The sequence below is a fragment of the Bos grunniens genome, chromosome X, assembly GCF_055505025.1.
Source record: "Bos grunniens cultivar Pamir isolate PY7600 chromosome X, Bosgru_T2T1.0, whole genome shotgun sequence".
NCBI lineage: Eukaryota > Metazoa > Chordata > Mammalia > Artiodactyla > Bovidae > Bos > Bos grunniens.
In genome coordinates, this window is record NC_141194.1 from 55,690,609 (window position 1) to 55,714,077 (window position 23,469).

A 23,469-nucleotide genomic window follows, 5' to 3' on the forward strand; every position below is an offset into this window, starting at 1 on the left:
TGTATGCAGGTCAAGAAGCAACAGTTAGAACTGGACATGGAACAATGGACTGGTTCAAAATTGAGAAAGGAATATATCAAGGCTGTATATTATCACCCTGCTTATTTAACTTATATGTAGAGTACATCATGCAAAATGCTGGGCTGGATGAAGCACAAGCTGGAATCAAGATTGCTGGGAGAAATATCAATAACCTCAGATATGCAGATGACACCACCCTTATGGCAGAAAGTGAAGAGGAACTAAAGAACCTCTTGATGAAGGTGAAAGACGAGAGTGAAAAACCTGGCTTAAAACTCAACATTCAAAAAACTAAGATCATGGCATCCAGCCCCATCACCTCATGGCAAATAGATGGGGAAACAATGGAAACAGTGACAGACTTAATTTTATTGGGCTCCAAAATCACTGCAGATGGTGACTGCAGCCATGAAATTAAAAGACGCTTACTCCTTGGAAGAAAAGCTATGACGAACCTACACAGTGTATTAAAAAGCAGAGACATCACTTTACATACAAAGGTCCTTATTGTCAAACTATGGTTTTTTCAGTACTCATGTATACATATGAGAATTGGACCATAAAGAAGGCCGAGCATCAAACAATTGATGCTTTTGAACTGTGGTATTGGAGACTTTTGAGAGTCCCTTGGACTGCAAGGAGATCAAACCAGTCAACCCAATCCTGAAGGAAATAAACCCCGAACATTCATGGGAAGGGCTGATGCTGAAGCTGACGCTCCAATACTTTGGCCACCTGATGTGAAGGGCCGACTCATTAGAAAAGAGCCTGATGCTGGGAAAGATAGAAGGCAGGAGGAGAAGGGGATGACAGAGGATGCGATGGTTGGATGGCATCACTGACTCAATGGACATGAGTTTGAGTCAACTCTGAGAGAGAGTGAAGGATAAGGGAATCTGGCCTGCTCCAGTCCATGGAGCAACTGAACAGCAACAATGTAATTTCCAAAAATGGTCGCAGCAATATTTCTGGCCCCATGTGCCTTTCCAGAACCTTCTCACTCCCCATCAAGAAGCAGAACCTTTTTCTTCTCTTTCTGAACCTGGGCAGGACTTTATGACTGACTCAATGAATAGGGTATAGGGGAAGTGACACTATGTAACTTCCAAAACTGGTCATCAAAGGTACAACTTCTACCTGCCTCTCTCTCAGAGTCCTTGGCCTTGGAACCCAGCCATCATGCTGTGAGGAAGCCCAAAGCAACCACATGGAGAGGCCCAGGCTACAACCAGCATCAATGTCCATTCATGTGAGTAAAGGAGCCTTCAGGTGATTCAGGCCCTGGTCTTCAAGTCTCCAGCTGGGGCTACAGACAAAGAGGAGCAGAGACAAGCCATCGTCACTGATGTAACCCTATGGGGCTGTCCCAGAGCTCTGTGGCTAGTCCCAGGGTGGAGGAGTGGGGGACAGGGCCTGGCGAGTAGATTGCTCCTGCTGGCTAGTGTGGCATTTCTTTCATAGGATCTTATGAGACTAGGACAGCAGAATGGTGGCAACAGACTGATTTGGGGTGACTTTCAGTTGTGTTGTTCATAGGCCAAGTTCAAGGCTCCAGGCCTGAACATTCAGTGCCAGCCCTTGTGCTTGAGCTGCATGTGTATCAGCTCTCACCATGACTTTTTCATGCCTCCAGTCTAGAGCACCTAAAGGTACAGAGGTGGTGGCAGGTGCCTTTACCTTGTATAGCATCCAGGGCAATCATTTCCTCCACAGGCTCTGCACCAGGTATCAGGCAATTCTCTGGGCCATGTCCACTCCCTCTAGGAACTTTCAAGACAATTGCTCCACAACTCCAGTCAGGTCTCTTGGCTCATCAATGTGGTGATATCATGCTCCTCTAGGTGGGTCTCAAGCCCTGCCAGATGAAGAAAATGGCAACCCACTCTAGTATTCTTACTGGAAAATTCCATGGGCAGAGGAGACTAGTGGTTTACAGTCCATGGGGTGGCAAGATGAAGAATGGACATTCTTCAAAAAAAAAAAAAAAACCACTTCCCTGATGATCCAGTGGTTAAGGGTCCACCTGCCAGTGCAGCTCACACAGGTTTGATCCCTGGTCCAGGAACTAAGAGCCCACATGCCGTGGGGCAGCTAAGCCTGAGTGCCACAACTACTGAGCCCATGCACTCTAGAGTCTGTGCTCTGGAACAAGAGAAGCCACTGCAATGAGAACCCTGCACACCACAACTAGAAAGTAAACTCCACTTGCTACAACTAGAGAAAGCCCGCTCCCAGTAATGAAGATCCAGTGTGGCCATAAATGAATACAATTATTTTAAAATGAAATATATGCATTTATTATTATTATAGATTGTTTTTATTTATTTATTTTTGGCCATGCCTTGTGGCATGGGGGAATCTTAGTTCCCCGGCTGGAGATTGAAGCCGTCCATGCCCTGTGTGTTGAGAGTGTGGAGTCCTAACCACTGGACTTCCAGGGGAGTCCAAGAATGGACATTCTTTCTACAGCTGAGACTTCTCACTCTGCCATGGGCACCATGCTTTCCTCCCCCCTAGTGGGGATGTGTGGAAGGTAGGGGTGCAGTCAAGTTTGCAATAGATCTCATTCTAGGAATGCAGTGATTATTGTTTAAAGAGTTCAAGAAAAGACATGGCTAGAAGTTTTCTTGTTCTACATTTACGATATAAAATTCCAAACAGAAAATTTAACATGACCAGAAAATGAAGTATTTTTGTTCACATTTCCCCACATACTCTGTGTAAGATTTGCTGTTGTGGGTCTTATCAGCAAAACACAGAAGTATGAGGAGTCACTGGAGGCCAGGATTTATGGGCAGCCCAATGTACGACGTGATGTCCCAAGTAAGATGTAACCAGCATTAAGTAAATGGTATTAGGAAACTGCAGAGGCAGGCGCTCTATATTTTCCAGTACAAACAGATTCTAAAAAGCCACAGTATTGTGGGTAATAATGGCGTTGCTACCTACTTGTGGTAGGAGATGAAATTAGCCAGTAATGGCACTGTGAGAAAATAGAAAATATATATTGTTTTTGCCCCCGATTCCTGACACAGAGCTCGTAAACCCCTTGTAAATTCCTACATGACAAGAGCACTAGCAGCCGTATATCAACATCAATCAGCCATAGTTATACATGTTGATGTACGGCAGAAACCAATGCAACATTGTAAAGCAATTATCCTCCAATTAAAAATAAAAAAAGAAACAGAGCACTAGCAATATCTTTTATTCTATTGAGTGACTCTAGGTGGGTCTGGATGGCTCCTGGATGCGGGCTGGTCACCAGAAAGACCACACCATAGTTAGAAGCTTGAAATTTTCAGCCCCACCTCCCATCCTCCAGAGAGGGGAGAGGGCTGGAAATGAAGTTAATAATTCATCATGCCTACGTGAGGAAGCCTCCATAAAATCTCAGTAGCGTGAAGTTCTGGGAGCTTCCTGGTGGGTGAACCATCCACATACCAGGAGGGTGATGTACCCCAGTGCCACAGGACAGAAGTTCCTGCACTAAGGAGTCTCCCAGACCTCACACTAGGTATCTCTTCATCTGACTGTTCATCTGTATCCTTTATCATGTCCTTTAATAAACTGGTAAACGTAAGTATTTCCTTGAGTTCTGTGAGTTGCTCTAGCAAATTAATCTAACTTGAAGAGGAGGTCATGGGAACCTCTGATTTGCAACCAAATCAGACAGAATTTGTGGGTAACCTGGGGACCTACTACTTGCAATTGGTATCTGAAGTGGGGTGAGGGGCAGTCTCGTGGGGCTGAGCCCTTAACCTCTGGGATCTGATGCATTCTCCAGGTAGATAGTGTTGGAATTGAGTTAAATTATAGGACACCCAGCTGGTGTCATAGAGAATTGCTTGATGTGGGGGGAAAAAACCCTACACATCTTGTGTCAGAGGTGTTGTGAGTGTTCTGTGTGAGTAGTATAGGAGACACATCAGAAAGAGAAACACAGAAGGAGGTGGAAAACTTGGTTTTTCCCTACATGGAAGGTGAAGGATGTTTTTTTTTTTTCCCTTTTTAGGCACAATTTGACAAAAAAGAACATAAAGAACATAAGGAGATGGCTCCTGGACCTGAAGAGGAAGAGATGGAGACTGGAAATACAAGGATTATTCAGGTGTATTGACTATACAATAAACAGATACCTAAATATCTCTTCTTGAGAACTTACTATAGAGCACAGGGAACTCTATTCAGTGCCTTGTGACCTAAATGGGAAAGAAATTTAAAAGAGGGGCTATGTATATATGTATGGCTGATTCACTTTGCTGTGCAGCAGAAACTGACACAGTAGTGTAAAGCAACTATATTCTAATAAAAATACCTCTTCTCTACACTTTTTTCTAAATCCTCATTAATAAATCATAATACCACATATGGACCCATGATTTTAATACATTTTTAATTCAAACTATTCATATAGATGGAGACCTCGCAAAAATATTTGTCTGTGGCCCTGAACACCTTAGAGGCAATGTGGTAGGCAGCCTCTGAGATGGTCCCCCATGACCCCTGCCTCCTGGGGCTCATGCACTTATATCATCTCTTCCACTTGAGTGTGGCCTAGATTTACAGAGTCACTTCTAACAGGTAGAATTAGGCAAAGTGATGAGGTAGCATTTCTGAGGTTAGTTTATAAAAAGACTGCAGCTTCTGTCTTAGGTACACTCTCTGCTGCTGGCTTCCACTGTCCCTGCTGCCACCCATTGCCTTTTCCCTCCCTCAGCTGGAGCCCAGCCAATTATATAAAGAAGTACAGGCTATCCCATGAAGGCAATGTGGAGGAGAGAGGCCTTGGAGGGGCTAGCTGCAAGAGGTACAAACTACCACACCAGATACTCTGTATGGTCTCTTGCCCAACCTCCATTCATTCATTCACAGAGGCCCCCAAATTGTCAGATCATAAAGGCAAATTCCCAATCATTGCTGCCACCGATGGGCAATAACTTGATTACAATAAGCCCAAAACAAACATTTAACAGCCAGCGGGGCAGGCGGTATGGACTGGCCTTGACTGTCTATTTTTCTTTTCATCCCTGCAAGAAGTAGGGTGATATGAGGTAAAACTTTCTTTTTTCTGCACTTTTGTTATTGCTGCCGCTGGAATAGCCTTTCTATAATGCCACACTTATCTCTGTGTTCTCCTCTTCAAGAACGCACAGTGGCTCCCTCCTTCCTGTCATCACATGGATTCAGCCGATCATTTCCTCCTCTTCTGTGCTGGCCAGCCATCTGTCTGAATATGCATCGAGGCCACGGCGCTCACCGGGCATCACAATCATCAAAAGCAAGGCCAAGGGTGACTTCTGCTCTGAGTCTGCATCACTGCATGGGTTTTAGGGGTCACCAGGAAGGCTGTTTTCCTGAGGGCAGAGGTTTTATCTGTTTTATTTCTTGTTAAATCCTGCTGCAGTGCCTTGCACAGTGTGAAGGCTCAGGTACTACATGTCAAAAGAATGAATGAACTGACTCCCTAACCCTCAGCTGGGTCCAGAGGAAACTGACCCACAGAGTAGAGAGGTGACTGGCTCAGGACCATGGGTTAAAAACTTGGGTCCTCACTCACTCACCCAGTGGCTACCTGTTTCTTTCCCAGCCCTCTCCCTGCACCACCTAGACCCCGTTTCAAGGAAGCCCTGGCTGCAGTTGTCAGCTCTGCAGGGTGGGCCTCAGGTGATGAGAGCCACCTCCCCGAGGTCAAGCCCTGCCTTGGCCAGCCCACATCTGATGGCCCATCAAGGCCCAGACATAAATCCCCATGGTTTCCTCCCAACAGGGTCATTCTGATGGGCAGCTCTGGCTCCAGAGCTCCTTTTTGGGACCACCCAGACTCTGTGGGGCCCTCATCACAGATCAACTGGCCCTTCCCCCAATCCCACTTCCTCCTGCTTCCCTGTGCAGGAACCAATCCTTAATAAACATGTTATACCCCAAACTCCATCTGAAATTCTGCTTTGAGAGAACCCACCTTCTGACACTGACTATTCTCCAAGGGCCCAAAAAAATGCCCCAGTGATCCCAGGGGCCTTAACACTGCCTCCAGTTCTACACCAGTTTGGGGGAAGCAGGTGAATAGAATAGCTACCTCATTTATCAGCTAAATATAGATGTCTAACTAGTTGAAAAAGTCAATTTATTTAAAGCTCACCTGAGAATACTGGAGGCACATGATGCAAACCAAAAGGTGCAGGAAATGACGGTGTGTATTTCACTGGTGCTGAGTTGTATTAAACTCAGTCCAACACAAGCAGGCAGGTGGGATGGAGCATGAAAACACAGGGATGGCTTTTATTCAGAACACATCTCCATGCAGTTCTGAGGGAATTGAAAAAAATCTAAAAGCCCAAGGGAACAGCAGATGGACTGCATTTTTCTGGATCTGGGAAATCAGTCTTCCGAGAGCTCCTGAAACATGTAACATGCTGTGTAGCTCAAGAATCGTGTCAAACAGGTTATTCTAGCTTAAGACACACTCAACAATGAGGAGTAGAAAGCAATGATACTTGATGCTTGAATAATCTTTCTGATGCAAGAATGAGTAAGACCAGATCAATCCTGTCAGGAAACTAGAGCATCACCCGGGACAGGTAGAGGAAACAGCCTCAGAGAATGTAGCCCAAACCTCATTTAGGGTGGTGGGAGGACCCTGATGTCTTCGTTTTTAGAACTGAGTGCTAATTTCTAATCACTATTGCATCATGGTCTGAGAGTATGGTCATTGAAAGATGTTTTTAAATAACTTGAGGGTTTCTTGTGGTTCAGTAATAGAGTAGTGCACATCTTTTTTATTCAGACGAGGTTGTGAGGTAGAATTTGACCACGAGTAACTTCTCATTTCGAATAAAACCTGAAAATGGACCTGGAGTAGGGGATGTTCATAGATACAGAGAGCAGATTGGTGGTTGCCAGAGGTGGGGTGGGGGCAATGTGAAATGGGTGAAGGGAGTCAAAAGGTACAAACTTCCAGTTATAAAACAAATAAGGGGAGATAATGTATCACATGGTGACTATAATACTGTAATATAATAATACTGTTAATACTGTGTTGCATATTTGAAAGTACTCTTAAAAGTTCTCATCACAAAAGAAAACTTGTAACTATATATGGTGATGGATGTTTACTAGACTTATTATGGTGATCACTTCACAATATATAAAGTATCAAATATTAATGTTTTATTATATTTACATCTGAAACTAATATAGTATTTCAAGTATACCTCAATTAAAATTAAAAAAAAATAGGACTTCCCTGGTGGTCCAGTGGTTGAGAATCTGCCTTGCAGTACCCGGGACTTGGGTTCAACCCCTGGTTGGAAAACTAAGATCCCATCCATATGCCACAGGGCAACTAAGCTGCAATAAAAGATCCCACATGACATAACAAAAATTCCCCCATGCCACAACTAAGACTGACACAACCAAATGAATCATAAATATGTATTCTTTTTTTTTTTAATGGGCCTAGGGTAGTCAAGAACTAATATGAACGTTAGACGTTATACCTGTGGCCACTCATATTCACTGCAAGAGAGAACACCCAAGGCCATGAGAGTACCCTTCTTTGAGTCCAGAGGTGAGGAAAACAGGTAGACCGCTTCCTCTATTTTGCTGCATTTTCCACTAAACCTAACTGCAGGCCTATTTCATTTTTAAATGTCTAGTATGAAGACTGTTGATCCAGCCATATGGATAAGTTGGCAAGGATTCAATTGGCTGTCCTCTAGTTCTTTAGCTGACGGTCTGCTCTGTTATATGGACTGTAAAAATTCGTGACTACTATATTTTCAATCTTGATCATGCTCTGGATCAATAAAAAGGGTCCTTTTTGACTGCTTCATGCTGTTTTCCTTAATTTTATCTTGAATTTATATTGCAACTACTATTTTCTCTGTCTTTACTTTTCTCATACATTTTTACTTGCTGTTTAAAAAAATCTTTCTGAATTATTTTGATTTAGACATTATTTGATTTTTGAATTTTTACTCAATCTGTGTGCCCAATCTGCATGTCCATGTCACTTAATGTATGGAATTTAATCCATTAATATTTATCCTCAGAATTTTAATTCTGTGTTGTTTTATGTTTTCAGTATTTTTTATGCCTTCTTGGTATTTCCTTCTTGGTCTATCTTTTGTTACAGAATAATTTCTGTTTTTCAAGTGATGGGAATTTCTCTCTCCTGTTTTTAATTCAACTTATGATTATCTCTAAGTCTTTTTAAAAAAAGACTTTGTTGAATCTACCTTTATCTAATTATCCACAACAGAAATGAAGGATATCTATTCATTTCTCTACTTTGTGAATGGAGTGTGAACACTCCTATGGTCATACAGCCATGAGTTTGAATGTTCCGAGTCACACAGACTGAGTACAGACACATCTGGGGTAACAGCTGGGATGCGGAGTCCCATGAGTCACACACAGAGTAATTTAGAAACAGGTTAGACAGACCATGCACAGACACTCCTGTATAACACAGACTGTGGTATGAACACTTCTGGAGTCATAAAGACTAGGGTATTGACATGCTCAGGTCACAAAGGCTAGATGTGGACACTCCTGGGTACATATATCCTGAGGTAGGGACCTCCTGCAGTCACACAGACTGGAGTGTCGACACTTTGGGGGTCTACAGACTGGAGTTTGGACACTTGTGTTCATAAAGACTATGCTATGGAGACTCCTTGGCTCACACACAGTCAGGTATGCATGATGGGAGTGTCCATATTCCAGCCTGTGACTTCACTAGAATCTACATTTAGCTCTGTGAACAGTTTGGTGCACATTGCAATCTCCCACCCCATTATATCTGATTGTAGCCTGTATTTCACCAGTAGTAACCACTTTGAAGTCCTTATAAGTTCAGTAGTTTTTATCCCCAATATTTGAATTCAGACAAGAAGGCCGCTAATGCTAGAGTATCTACCATAAGTCCTGGTTTGAAGTTTTACCAAAGGGGCACAGATGGTGAAAGACATAACAGTGATCCAGGTTCAAGGTCAGAAAACAGGGCATGGGTGATAGACTAGTTGCATGCCAGGGTCTGTGCTCTAAAACAAGAGTGTTGATGGTAAAATGACTAACCATGTTTAAGGTCAGGCCAGAGGGTCAGTAACAGTAGTTTCCTTATCAGAGGCCCCAGTGGAAGGCAACACCACCAGAGGGGAATTGACAGTGGAAGAAGTAACAGGGACTGCGGTTCAAAGTCAGATAAGAGGAGTGTTGATGGTAGAAGAGTTAACACACAGGGTTCAGTAATAATAGACCAGAAAAACCACTGATGGGGGAATAAAGAGACCCAGATTTAGGGTCAGATAAGAGAAGCTAGGATTTTTTTTTAATTAGCTAACAATCATTCTGTTTTGATTATATAGACAGAGTGGTGTTGATGTTAGACTAGTTAGCAAATGCTTGAATTCAGACTAGATAGGCCATAACAGTTAACAGAGGCCTTGGTTTAGGGTCAGTCCAGAGAAACAGAGATGGAGACAACTGAATAAATATCTGGGTTTGAGGTCAGTCAAGAGGGGAATTCTAAAATAGTTCATAGAGCCTGGGGTTTGAATTCAGATTCCAGGAACACTGATGTTGGAAGAAATAACTGTACCAGTTCAATGATAGACTCACAGGGCAGTCATCAGAAGATCAGGTTTGAGGTCAAGTCAGAGGGGAGTTAATGGTGGCACATGTAACAGAGGTTTGAGGATAGGCCTGGTGTGGAGGGATTTAAATGGCTGTGTTGGATAGTTAAGACAGTAGATCATTGAATCTGGAAGAGTAAACATTAGATAGATGGGAGAGCAAGGATAGTAGAAAAGCTTTGATTAGGAAGCAGGATGACATTGAAGATGGGATGACGATAAAACAGGCCCTGTTTTGAGAACAGACCAGGACACTGTTACAGAAGTTAATAGTGGACCGTGTCTGAGGTCAGACTAACAGAGCATTGTGACTTGTGTTAAAGTGGCCTGGGTCCAAAGTCAGATCAGAGAGGTTGAAGGTTGAATAGTTCAAAAGAAGCCCAGGTACAACCAAGGTAGGAGTCTTAGATGAAGAATTAATAAGACATCTGGATTTGATTTGATACCAGAAGGGCCTTTCAGTTAGAATATGAAGGTGTAGGTTCAGGTCATGTCAGAGGAGTGGTGATGGTAGAATACTTAACAGAGACTTTGTTAAGGTAGACCAGAAGGGCACTGATGGTGGAACTGTTAATAGAGGAGGTCAAACCAGAGAGGCTGGCATCTTAAAACAGTACAAAATTAGATCAGAGGAATTCATGTTCGAATAGCTAACAGAATTCTCTACTCACAGTCAGACCAGAAGGCTGATGATGGTCGAATAGTTTATAGAGGCCAGGGCAGCAGTAGAATAACTAACAAAAGCTCTGGGTTTTGGTTGAATGTGAAGCCTATCATGTTGGATTAGTTAAGAAATTCTCATGTGGTATGAAAGATGGTCTTGATGCCATGAGAGCCAGCAGAGTCTGAATTTGAGGTCATACCAGAAATGCCTTGATGATTCTAGAGTTCAAAAAGGCCCAGTCAGAGCAGAAAGCAAGGGATGGTGGGATATTAACTAGAGGGCTACATTCAAGTTTGGACCAAAGAACAGTCGGCAGAATTTCATTTCCAAATAAGACCAGAGGGGTACTGATGGTGGCGTGGTTGAGTTCCAGATCTGATGTCAAATCAGAGGCACAGTGATGATGGACAAATTAACAGAGGCCCAGGTTTGACTAAGTTTATTTTTTATTATTTGTTCTTTAATTTCTCCTTAGATTGTAAGTCAAGAAAATCATGAAGATCAATTTAAAACAGAATGTCAACTCTGTTACTTCAGAATTTCGCAAGGAGAAAATCCCCCAAGTCATGTATAACAACATCCATGATCAGTCATCTTGAATCCAGATGCAATAAAGAACATGAAAAATGTGAAGAAAGAAAGGTGTTAGCGGAAAATGAGGTTCCCCCAAATGATGTTGAGGTTGACTAATCTTAGTTAAATCTGAGCATCTTTTTGGTGCTCCATACTATGGCAGGAAACAGCTAGCAGCAGGCCTGGAAAAGCCTGCTTCAATGAGGGTCCTTGGCTGGAATCTGGAAACTTCTGGGAAATTTCCACCACTCTTTTAACTGATAAGAGTGACGTGATGTGCCTGAACTGTTCACCCAAGCACTGCGGTTTATGCTAAATAGCTGCATTCTTTCAGGGAGTCTGGAAGTTGGGTATGTGCTAGGCAAGAGGGTACCTATGTGACCAGCCCCCAGTAGAAACCATGGATGCTTCCCTGGTTGATAATGTTTCACATGTGCTGTCATACCTGAGGGAATTAAGGGTGTCCTGTGAGGCTTTGCTGAAAGATACCTTGGGGCTTGTGCCTCGTCTCCTCTGGACTTGACCCCTGTGTGCCATTTCCCTTTGCTGATTGTACGCTGTATCTTTTTGCTGTAAAAATCAAAGCCATGCATACAACCATATGTGAGACTGAGAATCCTTCTAGCAAATGACTGATTCTGTGAACAGTCCAGCTCTCTGGACTATCACCACTATCTCATCACCATTTACCTTAAGGTCTGTCAGATGGAACTACCAGGTACAAATGCTTCTGGCTGCAAGTAACCACACTGTCCGGTAACAGTGGCTTGGATGAACAAGAGGTTACTTTCCTCCATCAACAGGACTGCTGGTATTAGTTCAGCAGCTCAACTATGTTGGGCCAGGCTGGGGTCTCTGTGACTCTGTGGACTGCGTCTGAGGTGGTAGCTACACTTCCCGTTGATGCATCTGGAGCCAGCAGCCTATGAAGCTAGAGGGAACAGAGCAACTGGAGCAAGAGCCTCCTTGATATTATGGAACTTTGACATTTTCTGGGTGACTCAGGTCATTGATAAGGGATTTGGGTTATCTGTCTCCCTGCCTATACCCCAAAGTTTCTCTCCTCATTCAGTGCTCAGTAGCTCAGTCATGTCCAACTCTTTGTGACTGTAGCCTGCCTGCCAAACTCCATGGAATTTTCAAGGCCAAGAATACACTCAGGGCTCCTCTCAAATACTGAACATTACTCTGTGGTCTCTGAGCTATTCCAGGCCCTGAATTTGGGCCCTGGGTGGGCTTTGGAGGAGGTGGGGGTGGCCTGGGGTTTCTCTGAGGTGGAGAGAGATTCCTCATCCCCCTTCTCCCACAACAGGAACCATCACCTCAGCCTTGGGGTCCATGGTTGCTGTGCACTGCCTTGGCGTTCTCAACACCTCTGCTCCCTACTTGCAGAAAACAACCAATGCACCAACAGGTGTGGGGCTCACAGAGTGGCTGCCCCAAAGGTGGGGGGAGCCTAGGAACCTCAGCCCCTCTGAGGAGCAGGCGGAGTCCTGCAGACTAATAGGATGAAAGCTCCGTGGTAGAAGCCAATATTCCCTCCCTTAGGCCCTCTGCTGCCACCACCCCATCACTGCTTCCCTCAACTAATGCAGGGTCTCCTGATTGGCCCCCTGCTCCCGCTCCCCTGCCTCAGTCTGTTTTCTTCACAGTGCCTAGAGGGATCCTCTCATAATGAAGTCAGATCATTCCTCTACTGTGCTCAAAATCTTCTGGGAACTCACCCCTCACTCAGAAAAAAAAAGTTCAAGTCCTCACAGTGGCTCCTAAAGCCCTCCAGCATTGGACCTGTCCAACCTAATCTCCTACCAAACCTTGATCCAGCTATACTGGCCTCTATGATGGTCCTTCTGGCACACTCCAGCCTTGGTGCATTTGCACTGCCTTTTCTAAACCTATAATATTCTTCTCCCTCACACACAGTGGCTCTCTCACTTCATTCAGGTATTTGTATAAATTTCACACTGTCAGAGACTCCAGGCTTTCCAGGTGACTCAGTGGGTAAAGAATCCACCTGCAATGCAGGAGACGCAGGAGATGAGGGTTCAATCCCTTGGTCGGTAAGATCTCCTGGAGGAAGGCAGTATTCTTGCCTGGAGAATCCCATGGACAGAAAAGCCTGGAGGGCTACAGTCCATAGGGCTGCAAAGAGTTGGACACAACTGAAGCAACTGAGCACACACAGAGACCCCCAGATAGCCAAAGCAATCTTAAGAAAGAAAAATGGAGTTGAATTAGGCTCCTGACTTCAAACTATACTACAAAGCTACAGTAATCAAAACATTATGGTACTGGCGCAAAAAAACCAGAAATATAGATAAAAGGAAACGGATAGAAAGTCCAGAAATAAACTTACATGCCTATGGTCAATTAATCCATGACAAAGGAGGCAAGAATATACAATGGAGGAAAGACAGTCTCTTCAATAAGTGCTGCTGGGAAAACTGGCCAGCTACATGTAAAAGAATGAAATTAGAACATCCTCTGAAACCATATACAAAAATAAATTAAAAATGGATTATAAACCTAAATGGAAGACCAGATACTATAAAACTCTTAAAGGAAAACATTGGCAAAACACTCTTTGACATGAATTGCAGCAATATCTTTTTGGATTCACCTCCTAGAGTAATGAAAATAAACAAATGGGACCTAATTAAACTTAAAGGCTTTTTGCATAGCAAAGGAAATCATAAACAAAACAAAAAAGACAATTTTCTCCCACAGAATGGGAGAAAATATTTGCAAATGATGCAATCAACAAGGGATTCATCTCCAAAATATACAAACAGTTCATGTGGCTCAATATCAAAAAAACAAACAACCCTTGGGATTTCCCTGGGGGTCCAGTGGTTCCACACTTACCTTGCAGGGAGCATGGGTTCAATCCCTGGTTAGAGAACTAAGATCTAGCCTACTGTGTGGTGCAGCCAAACAAGAAACAAACAGGCGAAAATGAGCAGCTCTGTCAGGGAATGTTTAACAGGAGGATTCCTACGTGCTGTTTCTCATAAATCCTCTGTTCCTTATCAGTTCCTATTCAGGGAACGAGCAGAGCTGCATGCAGCTCTCAGGACTGAGATCATGGGAAATGCTATCTGCTTGGATTCCTTTCAGTAACTCCCTTCAGTGACTCTTCAGCGTCAGTGACCTTGTATGTATTAGACTATCCATATTGTGGCTATTCATAAAATTTCATCCTGTGTAATAGCTGAGTAATCATCTTACTAAAGATATATAAGCCTGCATTTCTGCTAATAAAATACCTTTGCTCCATCAGAGCTTGGTTTCCCGTGTCTTTCTCTCTCTCTCTCTCTCTCTCTCTCTCCCCCTCCCTCCGGCTCTCTCTTTCACTTTCTTATCGTCAACTCCAGACCACCAGGTTCTGGTCCATTAAAGGACCCCAACAAATATCTAAATAGACATTTCCCCAAAAAATATATAGATGGCCAAAAAAGCACAAGAAAAGATGCTGATTATCACTAATTATTAGTGAAATGCAAATCAAAACTACAATGAGATATCACCTCACTGGTCAGAATGGCTATTATCAAAATTCTACAAACAATAAATGGTGGAGAGGATGTGGCAAAAAAGGGAAAGCCCCCTACACTGTTGGTGGGAATGTAATTTGGTACAACCACTATGCAGAACAGTAAGGAGGTTCCTTAAAAAACTAAAAATAGAGCTGCCATATGGTCCAGCAATCCCACTCCTGGGCACATGTCCCGAGAAAAACATAATTTGAAGAGATACATGCACAGCAGTGTTCATTGTAGCACTATTTACAATAGCCAAGACATAGAAGCAATATAAATGTCCATCAACAGAGGAATGGATAAAGATGTGATACACAGAGTTTCCCTGGTGGTCCAGTGGTTAACAGTTCACCCTGTAATGCAGAGACACCAGTTCAGTCCCTGCTCGGGGAAGATCCTACATGCCACAGAGCAACTGAGCCCTTATGCCACAACTACCAAGTCTACACTCTAGAGCCCATGAGCTGCAATTACTGAGCTCACATGCTGCAATTACAGAAGCCCAGGTACCTAGAGCCCATGCTCTGCAACAAGACAGAAGCCACCACAACGAGAAGCCTGCACACCACAACAAAGAGTAACCCCCACTCGCTCCAACTAAAGAAAGCCAGCCTGCAGCAATGAAGACCCCCATAGCCAAAAAAGAAAAGAAATCTTTTCAAAAAAGATGTGATACACATATACAATGGAATACTACTCAACCATAAAAAAGAATGAAATAATGCCATCTATAGCAACACGGATGGAGCTAGAGATTATCACGCTAAGTGAAGTCAGAGAAAGATAAATATCATACGATATCTCTTATTTGCAGGATCTAAAAAAAAATGAATTTATTTACAAAATAGAAACAGACTCAGGCTTGGAAAACAAACTTATGGTTACCAAAAGAAAAGGTGGGAAGAAGGAATATTAATAAATTAGGAGTTTGAAATTAACATACATATACTACTATACACAAAACAGATAACCAACAAAGACCTCCTGTACAGCACAGGGAACTTTGCTCAACATTCTGTCACAACCTTATGGAAAAAGAATCTGAAAAAGAATAGATACATGTATATATATATAATTGAATCACTCTGCTGTACACCTGAAACTAACACAACATTGTATATCAACTGTACTCCAATATAATATAAAATCTAAAAAAATAAAGGTTTCCCTGGTGGCTCAGGGGTCAAGAATCTGCCTGCCAATGCAGGAGACACTGGTTCAATCCCTGGTCCAGGAAGATCCCACATGCCAGAGAGCAACTAAGCCCATGGGCCACAACTATTGATCCAGTGCTCTACAGCCCAGGAGCCACAACTACTGAGCCCACGTACTACAAATACTGAAGCCTGTGCCACAAGAGAAACCACCTCAATGAGAAGTCTGCTCACTGCAACTAGAGAAAAGCCCACACAGCAACGAAGACCCAGCACAGCCAAAAATAAATAAAATTATTTTACAAAATACATAAAAAATAAGTTTTACATGGTCAGGAACATCTGTGATCATGATACCCAAAAGAGCCTAATCCTCCCCACCCTCTTGCAATTCTATCCCCTATCCTTTCTCCTCACAACACTCAACTTTAGCTGACCCATTATATATTTTTGTCTATTATCTACCTGAATCCACTAGAACGTAAGCCTCACAAGGGCAGCGATTTTTGTCAGTTTAGGTCACAGCTGTACCCTCAGTGCCTAGAACAGTTACTGGCATACAGTAGGTGCTTGATAATGTCTGTCCAATGCATCACTGTGTAAAACACATGAAGTAGTGCCTTTGACATGGGAGATGTTCATAAATGGTTGTCGAACGAATGAATGAATCAATGTACGAAGGCATGAACGAGGAGGTGAACCTCATCCTATCTTGGGTCCTAAAGCTGCCCTATCCCCCATCTCGCCCCCTGCAGAACTGGAAGCCAACCATCGGCACAACCACAGGAACTTTATTTACAAATACAAGACTGGGGCAGGAGGTGGGTGGGAAGGTGAACAGTAGCAAGGCTGGAAGTCTACTTCTGCTCCCGCCTCCAGACGATAACCATGCCACTAGCGTCACTCGAAGCCAGCAGGCTCTCATCACAGTTAAAGCTGACATCCAGCACGGGTGCACTGTGGCCCTGTAGCTTGTTGACGGCGGCCTTGGCTGCCCGCTCCACGTCAAAGAAATGCACGCACATGTCCTCACTGCCAGTCACTGCCCAGATGAGAGGAGAGACCATCAGGAGGTGTCGCAGAAGGCAGTGGGATGCCCTGTGTGTGGAGTCTCTGAGGCGTCTGAGGTGTTGACGGATTTATGTCCAAGGTGTGAGGTCCGCAGGCTAGGGGCCCTGGGGTGTACCAGCCCTAGATGGGAGGTCACCTAACTGTGTTGGTTCTGTGTCCAGAGTGTGAGGTCTCTGCGTTCTTTGTTGGTGGGGATGAGGAGGGGTCTGTGTCTCAGGCTATGAGGTTTCTGGGCTGTTTGGGGGTCTGTGTTCAAAGTGTGAGGTTGCCGGGAGTTTTTGAAGCCCAGGAAGTCAGGGAATTAGGGTATCCTGATATTTGAGCCAGAACAGCACCACCCCTGGTCCCCGCTCCTCCCTGGCCACCCCAACACCCCAACCCCATGGGACTCACCCACACAGGCCCCCTGGCGGAAGGACATGAGAGGGCAGAAGATGCTGCGCACAGGGTGTGAGCTCTGCTCAATGGGGAAGCTTCTCTTCAGCTGCAGGGTCCCCTCATTGTCCACCACCCTGAGAGGAGGAGAAGAGTGGGTTGGGGGGCAGCATCAGCCCCGGGGGAGACAAATGATGGGCTAGCCTGTGTCCCCATCCCCACACCCAAGCTCCTTTCAAGGTTCATGAAATCCAGTTTTGAGACCACTGCATAAACATATAAAGCATAGGCTAGAGTGCAATAGTGGCTGTTTGGAAGCTGTATCTGTTGATATATGTGGGGAACCTCTGCTGTTTAATTCACTAGTTCCTTTCTCTAAGGATCCCTAAGATATCCTGGAATTAGGACATGCACAAAGAGAGGAAATGGTTGACCAAACTATAGGACCCCTGCACTGTGGAACACTGCATGGCCATTCAAAGGAATGAACCCGAGCTACTCCAGGAAGTCTGGGGCATTTCCATGGCAGTTTGGTAAGGAAAGCTTTCTGGATGCAGCCCAGGCTGAGAATTGCATTTAGGTGACATAATTGTGTGGAGATAGTAAAACTCCCTGCTTCAAAAAGAAAAAAAAAAAAAAGGAAGGAAAGAAAGCAGGCCACAGCTCTAAAGGCATGCTAAGTCACTTCAGTCGTGTCCAACTCTTTGCGACCCCATGAACGGTAGCCTGCCAGGCTCCTCTGTCTGTAGGATTCTCCAGGAAGGAATACTGGAGTGGGTTGCCAGGCCCTCCTCCAGGGGGGTCTTCCCAACTCAGGGATCGAACCAATGTTTCTTACATCTCCTGTACTAGCAGGTGGGTTCTTTACCACTAGTGTCACCTGGGAAGCTCTGCTGCTGCTGCTGCTGCTAAGTCACTTCAGTCGTGTCCGACTCTGTGCGACCCCATAGACGGCAGCCCACTAGGCTCTGCCGTCCCTCGGATTCTCCAGGCAAGAATACTGGAGTGGGTTGCCAGGCCCTCCTCCAGGGGGGGTCTTCTCAACCCAGGGATCGAACCAATGTTTCTTACATCTCCTGTACTAGCAGGTGGGTTCTTTACCACTAGCGTCACCTGGGAAGCTCTAAGGGGGCTCTAAAACATTTTACAGCTCAGTTTGCTCATCTATAAAATAGACGTGAAAATAGCACCCACCACATAGGATTTTTGCGAGGATTAAATGAGGTGATATGTATAAGGTGCTTTGAACACAGCCTAGCCCCACTAATTGCTATGAACATGGTAACTACTGCTATTACTATTACTTCTCCTTTTGCATTACTGCTCCTATTGACGTTGCTGTTATCATATTAGGAGACCAGACCTCCACCCTCTAGGAAGTTAATCTCCACCCTCCACGGCTCAGTCTGCTGGGAACAGAAGGCTCTCATGCCAGTCTAATAGAGGGAACAGGCTCCCCACCTCTAGGTGGCACAGAAAGGAGACTCACCTGTAGAGGAGCAGCTTGTTGAGGCAAGCGTTGATGAGTAGTGAGGGGTCCCGGGCCTCACGGCTGACCCAGGAGCGGGCAGAGATGCTGGTCACAGGGCTGCCCTCATGTACCACCAGTCGCTTGGCTTTGGTCAGCTTCCCTGTGGCAGCAGAGAGAGAGGAGGCAGAGGTGAGGGCTAGGGCTGTGCACGGGGAGGGTGGGAGTACAAGCACCCGGATGCAGGCCAGGGGCCTGCCTGTGCATGCTAAGTTGCTTCAGCTGTGTCCAACTCTTTGCGACCCTATGGGCTGATCCTGCCAGGCTCCTCTGTCCATGGGATTCTCCAGGCAAGAATACTAGAGTGGGTTGCCATGCCCTCCTCCAGGGGATTTTCCCAACCCAAGTATGGAACCTGCGTCTCCTGCAGCTCCTGCACTGCAGGCGGATTCTTTTCCACTGAGCCACCAGGAAAAGCCCGGGTGCCTGCCTACCTGTGGCCATGTCAAAGAGGAAGGAGAAAACACTGCCGCGGTCATCACCCGCCCAGAGCAGCCGGCCAGGGGCATCAAAGGACAGAGCAAGGACGCGGCCCGTCAGCTTGCTGGAACCACCCTTCACTTTCTTGCCCGTGGAGATGTTCATGACGTGCACATTGTGCTTGGCATTCCCCACCTGTGGGTAAGACCCATGCACCATCACCCTGCTCCCAGCTAGTCCTTCCTTGAGGCTGCAGTTGATGGGATTGGCTGATCCCTGTGCCCTCTTATTATAGGAGGGTGGGTCGGTAGGCTGCAAGGTGACCCAGGCTGGTAATCCTCCCCAGCTGGTCCCTCTTGCAATTTGACCAGAACAGGCAGCTGCTCCCAGAACTAAAGGGAACTGCCTGGTCCTTCTTGGAGTCTTCGACTATTCTAGGATGGCAGCTGCTGCTGCAGCTGAAAGGATCCCAGAGCACAGGCTCATGGGGCCAACTCCCCCTACTCCCTGCTCAGGGCTGGGCCAGACTTTTCATTTCCTTCCCCTGCCCTCTGACTCTCCATCCAGGTCAGACCACCAAAAAGCTGCCACTGAGACAAGGTTTCCAACCAGTAACCCTGCTCCCCAGCCAGCAACCCCCGCAGTTGGCAAATGGCAGGACTACTGCTGATGGGGCCATGACCCTAGCCACAGACTGCCCCATCCCCACAGTGAGCCCACCCCAGTCCAAGAACTGAGACCACAGTCCTGCCTTGTTTCCCTCTGAATCTGGCCAAAGGAGGGTGGAGGTGATGGACTAGAGGGGACTCCTTATCCCCATTCCCTGAGATACGCCCTCCCGGCTTGGCATCCCTCCCTTGGTGAGGGGGCGCCCTGGAGCCTGACCACAGTAAGGTTGTTGTTGACCGGCTGGAAGGTGCAGCAGAGCAGTTCGGCGCCGTCAGGGTCAGGGATCTCCCGGATGCAGCGGCCATCCTCAGAGGCCCAGATGCGCATGGTGGCATCAAGGGAGGTGGACACAAGGATGTCATTGGAGAGAGACCAGGCAAAGTCAGAGACCCCGCGCGTGTGGCCCCGCAGCACTCGGAGCACAGTGGGCGGGGCAGGTACCAGCTGGCACAGTGAGATGCTGCCATCAAGTGAGCAACAGGCCAGGCGATGCCGGTCATCATTGGCGAAGCGCACCCTGGGGACTGCAAGGCCAAGGAACCATTTGGGAGAGTCAGCATGCTCACCGAGTGCTTTCATTTATGGAAGCTTCTGACCTCTGAGCTGGGGGCCAGGAACCACTGCACCAGGCACAGTGGCCTCAGAAAAGGGCTTTCCTTGGCTGAGAAAGAGAGTTGGAACCTGGAAGGCCCTCTGCCAAAAACTCCCTAAATCTTGGCAGGTACCTTATGGACTGTAAATGACTTCTGTAGTGTGAAATGGCTTTCACATCTCAGTTAGCACTTTCTAATTACCAAGGTCTTGGCAGTTTGCAAAACCCACTCTGCCCTTTGCAAGAGGATTTCTCTGCAGCAGAGACTTTAAGCTCCTTCAAGTGACTCACAACCCCAGAAGCCAAGTGCTCTTTTAAGCTGTTCAGTCCTTTTATGGTAGATAAAGTAACCAAGGCTTTGCAGATCACTTTGCTTTTAGGTTTGCGAAAAATTTGATGTATGGGAACTGCCCCACCAGAGATGGGCCCAAGACTCTGCATTCCAGAAAAGGAGGCACTGGGTTGCTGTCAGTTTGGGCAAATGCATGGTGATGGGACCCGCCATCCACTGGCTCACCTGCCTCATCCACGTGCTGGTCGAAAACATGGTACATGCCTGCAAAGGCATAGTTCTCGCTCAGCGATGTGTCCCCAGCCATGGCTCGACTTGCTTCTGCCGCTGAGGTGGGCACCACGCTGCCTGGGGGCCTAGGCCCCAATAGGAGTGAGGGGTAAGAGAAGGGAGGTACTAGCGGGTGGCCTTTCGTTGTCCCGGGGCCCCTCCCCTCCTCACAAACCTCTTCTTTCAGGTGCCCCTGGTGCATACCTGTCCTCGTAGACAGCACGGTTCATCTGTGCTTGCAGTTGGTAGGAGCCTCGGCTGACGGAGCGGCGGTGCCCACGGGCCCCCAAGGCCCGAGGATCATCTTCAAAGTCCTGGCAACAGAGGGTCAGAGTGGGCAGACCTTGCAAACAGCCCTCAAGAACCTATAAGGTCTAGAGTCTTCAAAATATATCCAGAACCATGGGAACTTCCTGGGGGTTCAGTGGTTAAGACCACACTTCCACTGTGAGGGCATGGGTTCAATACCTGGTTGGAGAACTAAGACCCCATATGCCAGAACCAGATTCCTTCTCACCCCTTCCACAGCCACCACTGCTGGCACTACTGTGGTGGCCTCTGCATTAGTTCCCTTGCTCTTGCCCGGCTCAGAAGATATTCAACAAATGTTCTTTGAACAAAGAATGAACACTTTTCCACCAGAAAACCACTTGATTTAGTCTCTTGCCTCATTCAAGTCTCAGCTCAATTGTCACCTCAGAAAGGCCTTCCCTGATCATCTCCATTAGAAACAGCTTTTTTCTGTCCCCCACACCAGTCCCGTTTCATTCCCCAAGTCCGCTTTATTTTCCCATGTTAGCACTCCTCACTACAAGCCATGGTAGTTATTCATTTATCTGGTTTGCTACGTTTATTGACCTATTTATTTCATTTATTGCCTGTTAATCAACCTATTTACCTTATTTGTATTTGTTGATTTATATCATACATTATCTCTTTTTGCCTTCTGCTCATCCTAAGAGCCTAAAACAGTGCCTGGCACATAGCAGGTGCTTGACAAGTCTGTTGAATGAATAAATATGGAGGCAGGTAGTAAACACAGCAGGTGCATGGGGAGGAGCTCACCTCCATGCGGTCAAGGGTAGTGCGGCTGCTGCGGACGATGCTGTTGCTATAGGCACGAGCACTGCCTGGCTCAGAGAGGGGCCCGTAACGCTGGCCCAGCAGCTGCCCACGCAGCCTCAGGTACTGCCGACGCAACGCTGGAGGGTGCCCAGCTTTGGCATTCTCTCGCAGTAGCTGGCTGCGCCGTCGGATATATTGCGTCCGAAACTGTGGAAACGTTGGTGTGCGGTACGCGTTGTACCTGCGATGGCAGGAGGCAAGGCGGGCAGCAGGCACAGGACAGAGGGAGTCAATCAACTCAAGGGATAGGGAAGGAGAATGAGGTGTGTGTAAGGATGGCAAGTGGTCAGAAGTGGTGATGGGGGTCTCTCTCGTGCTGTAATGAGGGTGAGTCCACAAAAGTAATGGGCATGGCAAGAAGGTCCGTGTGGGTACAATGGAGGCAGTCTGCAATTTTGCTGGAAGTGGTATGGGGTGACTGAGTCAATGTAGACAATGGTAGGGGCCAATCTGACATGGTGTGGGAGTTAGTGTGGGGAATGGTGGGGGTCAGTATGGGATGGCGACTGGGTCAGGCTGGGGAAATGATGGTGGTAAAAGAAGTCTGGAGGCAAAAGTGGGAACAGGATGTCACTAGCCTGGGCTCTAGCACCCCCTCCCAAGGTTCTAATACCAGACGCTTTGCGCATGCCCACATGTGACTGCATTCTCCTAGCATGCTCTTTAACGACCCTCTCTGGCCAGTCATTCTCTCAAGCCCCGCACGCTACTACTGCACATGCTCACCTCCGGCAAGCCCACTCAGCCGCAAAAGGCAAGTCCTCTGCCCAGCCTCATTTATTGCCACTGCGCATGCACCACAATAACTTCCGCTCCCACGAACTCCGACCCCACCCCTCACCTCGCGTCTACTGCTAAGACCTGCTGCCACACCGCGGCCATTCCCTGGCCTCCTCTTCCGGCGTGTCCGCCCGCGGGAGCCTGCAGGACAAGGGCCTGGAATGTCAGCGTCTCAAGTGAAGAGATCTAGTTCTGCCCCTTCTGCCAGGCGATCGTTGCCATAGACACAAAGTCCCTCCAGTCCACGATGTCGCGAAATCCCACCCGGCTGTTAGCATGGTCACCACCCCAGTCCTGCCCTTCCCAGGCAGCGCCCGGGTGACTCATAGCGGCGATTCAGATCTGACCCCGCCCTTCCCGATCACCATAGCAACGCCCCTCCCCCACCTAGTAATCCTTGTCGGCACTCCCCAACCATCTTGCCCCCTCCCACCCCACGCATTCCCTTCCCGGGTCCAAGAGCAGGACCCGGGATCAGGGACCACCTCCGGGGCTGCCTCCCGCTCTTGAGGCTCCCGGGGCGGCCCTGAAACCAGTGTCACCCTTCTCTCCTCTCTCTCTCTCTCTCACAGGCTCCAGTAAGATGGCTGCCTGCTGCCAGGAAGAGCCGCCGAGCACGGAGCAAGTCGATAGGAATCCTCCCCAGGGCGTGGGAGAAACCACGCAGGCGCATTAAGGAAGAGGCACTTTTGGCACAAGGATGGAGGCTCCGCCCTTTTAAGGTCTATTCACCCCCAGTCCCTAATGGCATTTAGGTA

General features: G+C 46.7%; 1 protein-coding gene and 1 long non-coding RNA gene across 19 annotated transcripts; one reads left to right on the forward strand and one right to left on the reverse strand.

The window, feature by feature from the left end:
- Positions 1-1,173: 1,173 nt before the first annotated feature.
- On the forward strand, positions 1,174-5,950 carry LOC147340433 (uncharacterized). The gene is made up of 3 exons (XR_015159567.1): positions 1,174-1,270; positions 4,037-4,132; positions 5,169-5,950. It is a non-coding gene; the product is annotated as an uncharacterized LOC147340433 (long non-coding RNA).
- Positions 5,951-16,360: 10,410 nt separating this feature from the next.
- On the reverse strand, positions 16,361-23,399 carry WDR13 (WD repeat domain 13). 18 transcript variants are annotated; one of them, XM_086389043.1, is made up of 10 exons: positions 23,282-23,399; positions 22,773-22,852; positions 21,872-22,078; positions 21,011-21,120; positions 20,762-20,892; positions 19,869-20,176; positions 18,998-19,178; positions 18,525-18,666; positions 17,054-17,172; positions 16,361-16,631 (listed from the first exon to the last, which is right to left on the reverse strand). In XM_086389043.1, exons 1-10 carry the CDS (start codon positions 23,382-23,384, stop codon positions 16,447-16,449), a joined length of 1,566 nt encoding a protein of 521 aa, XP_086245169.1. In that variant the 5' UTR covers positions 23,385-23,399; the 3' UTR covers positions 16,361-16,446. The 18 variants fall into 18 exon arrangements, with proteins under 18 accessions (XP_086245169.1, XP_086245172.1, XP_086245178.1 ...); XM_086389046.1 differs by having other exon boundaries at positions 21,872-22,112; positions 23,282-23,317; XM_086389052.1 differs by having other exon boundaries at positions 21,872-22,475; positions 23,282-23,317.
- Between the last annotated feature and the right edge of the window lie 70 nt (positions 23,400-23,469).

Bases quoted from the DNA above. Each gene is read 5' to 3' on its own strand.
- WDR13 (XM_086389043.1), bottom strand. From the start codon at position 23,384: ATGCGCCTGCGTGGTTTCTCCCACGCCCTGGGGAGGATTCCTATCGAC. The intron at 17,173-18,524 runs GTGAGTCTCCTT...TCCTCCTCTCAG, and splicing joins AACAAGCTGCTCCTCTACAG to GGTGGTGGACAATGAGGGGA. The intron at 16,632-17,053 runs GTGAGTCCCATG...TCATCTGGGCAG, and splicing joins CCGCCAGGGGGCCTGTGTGG to TGACTGGCAGTGAGGACATG.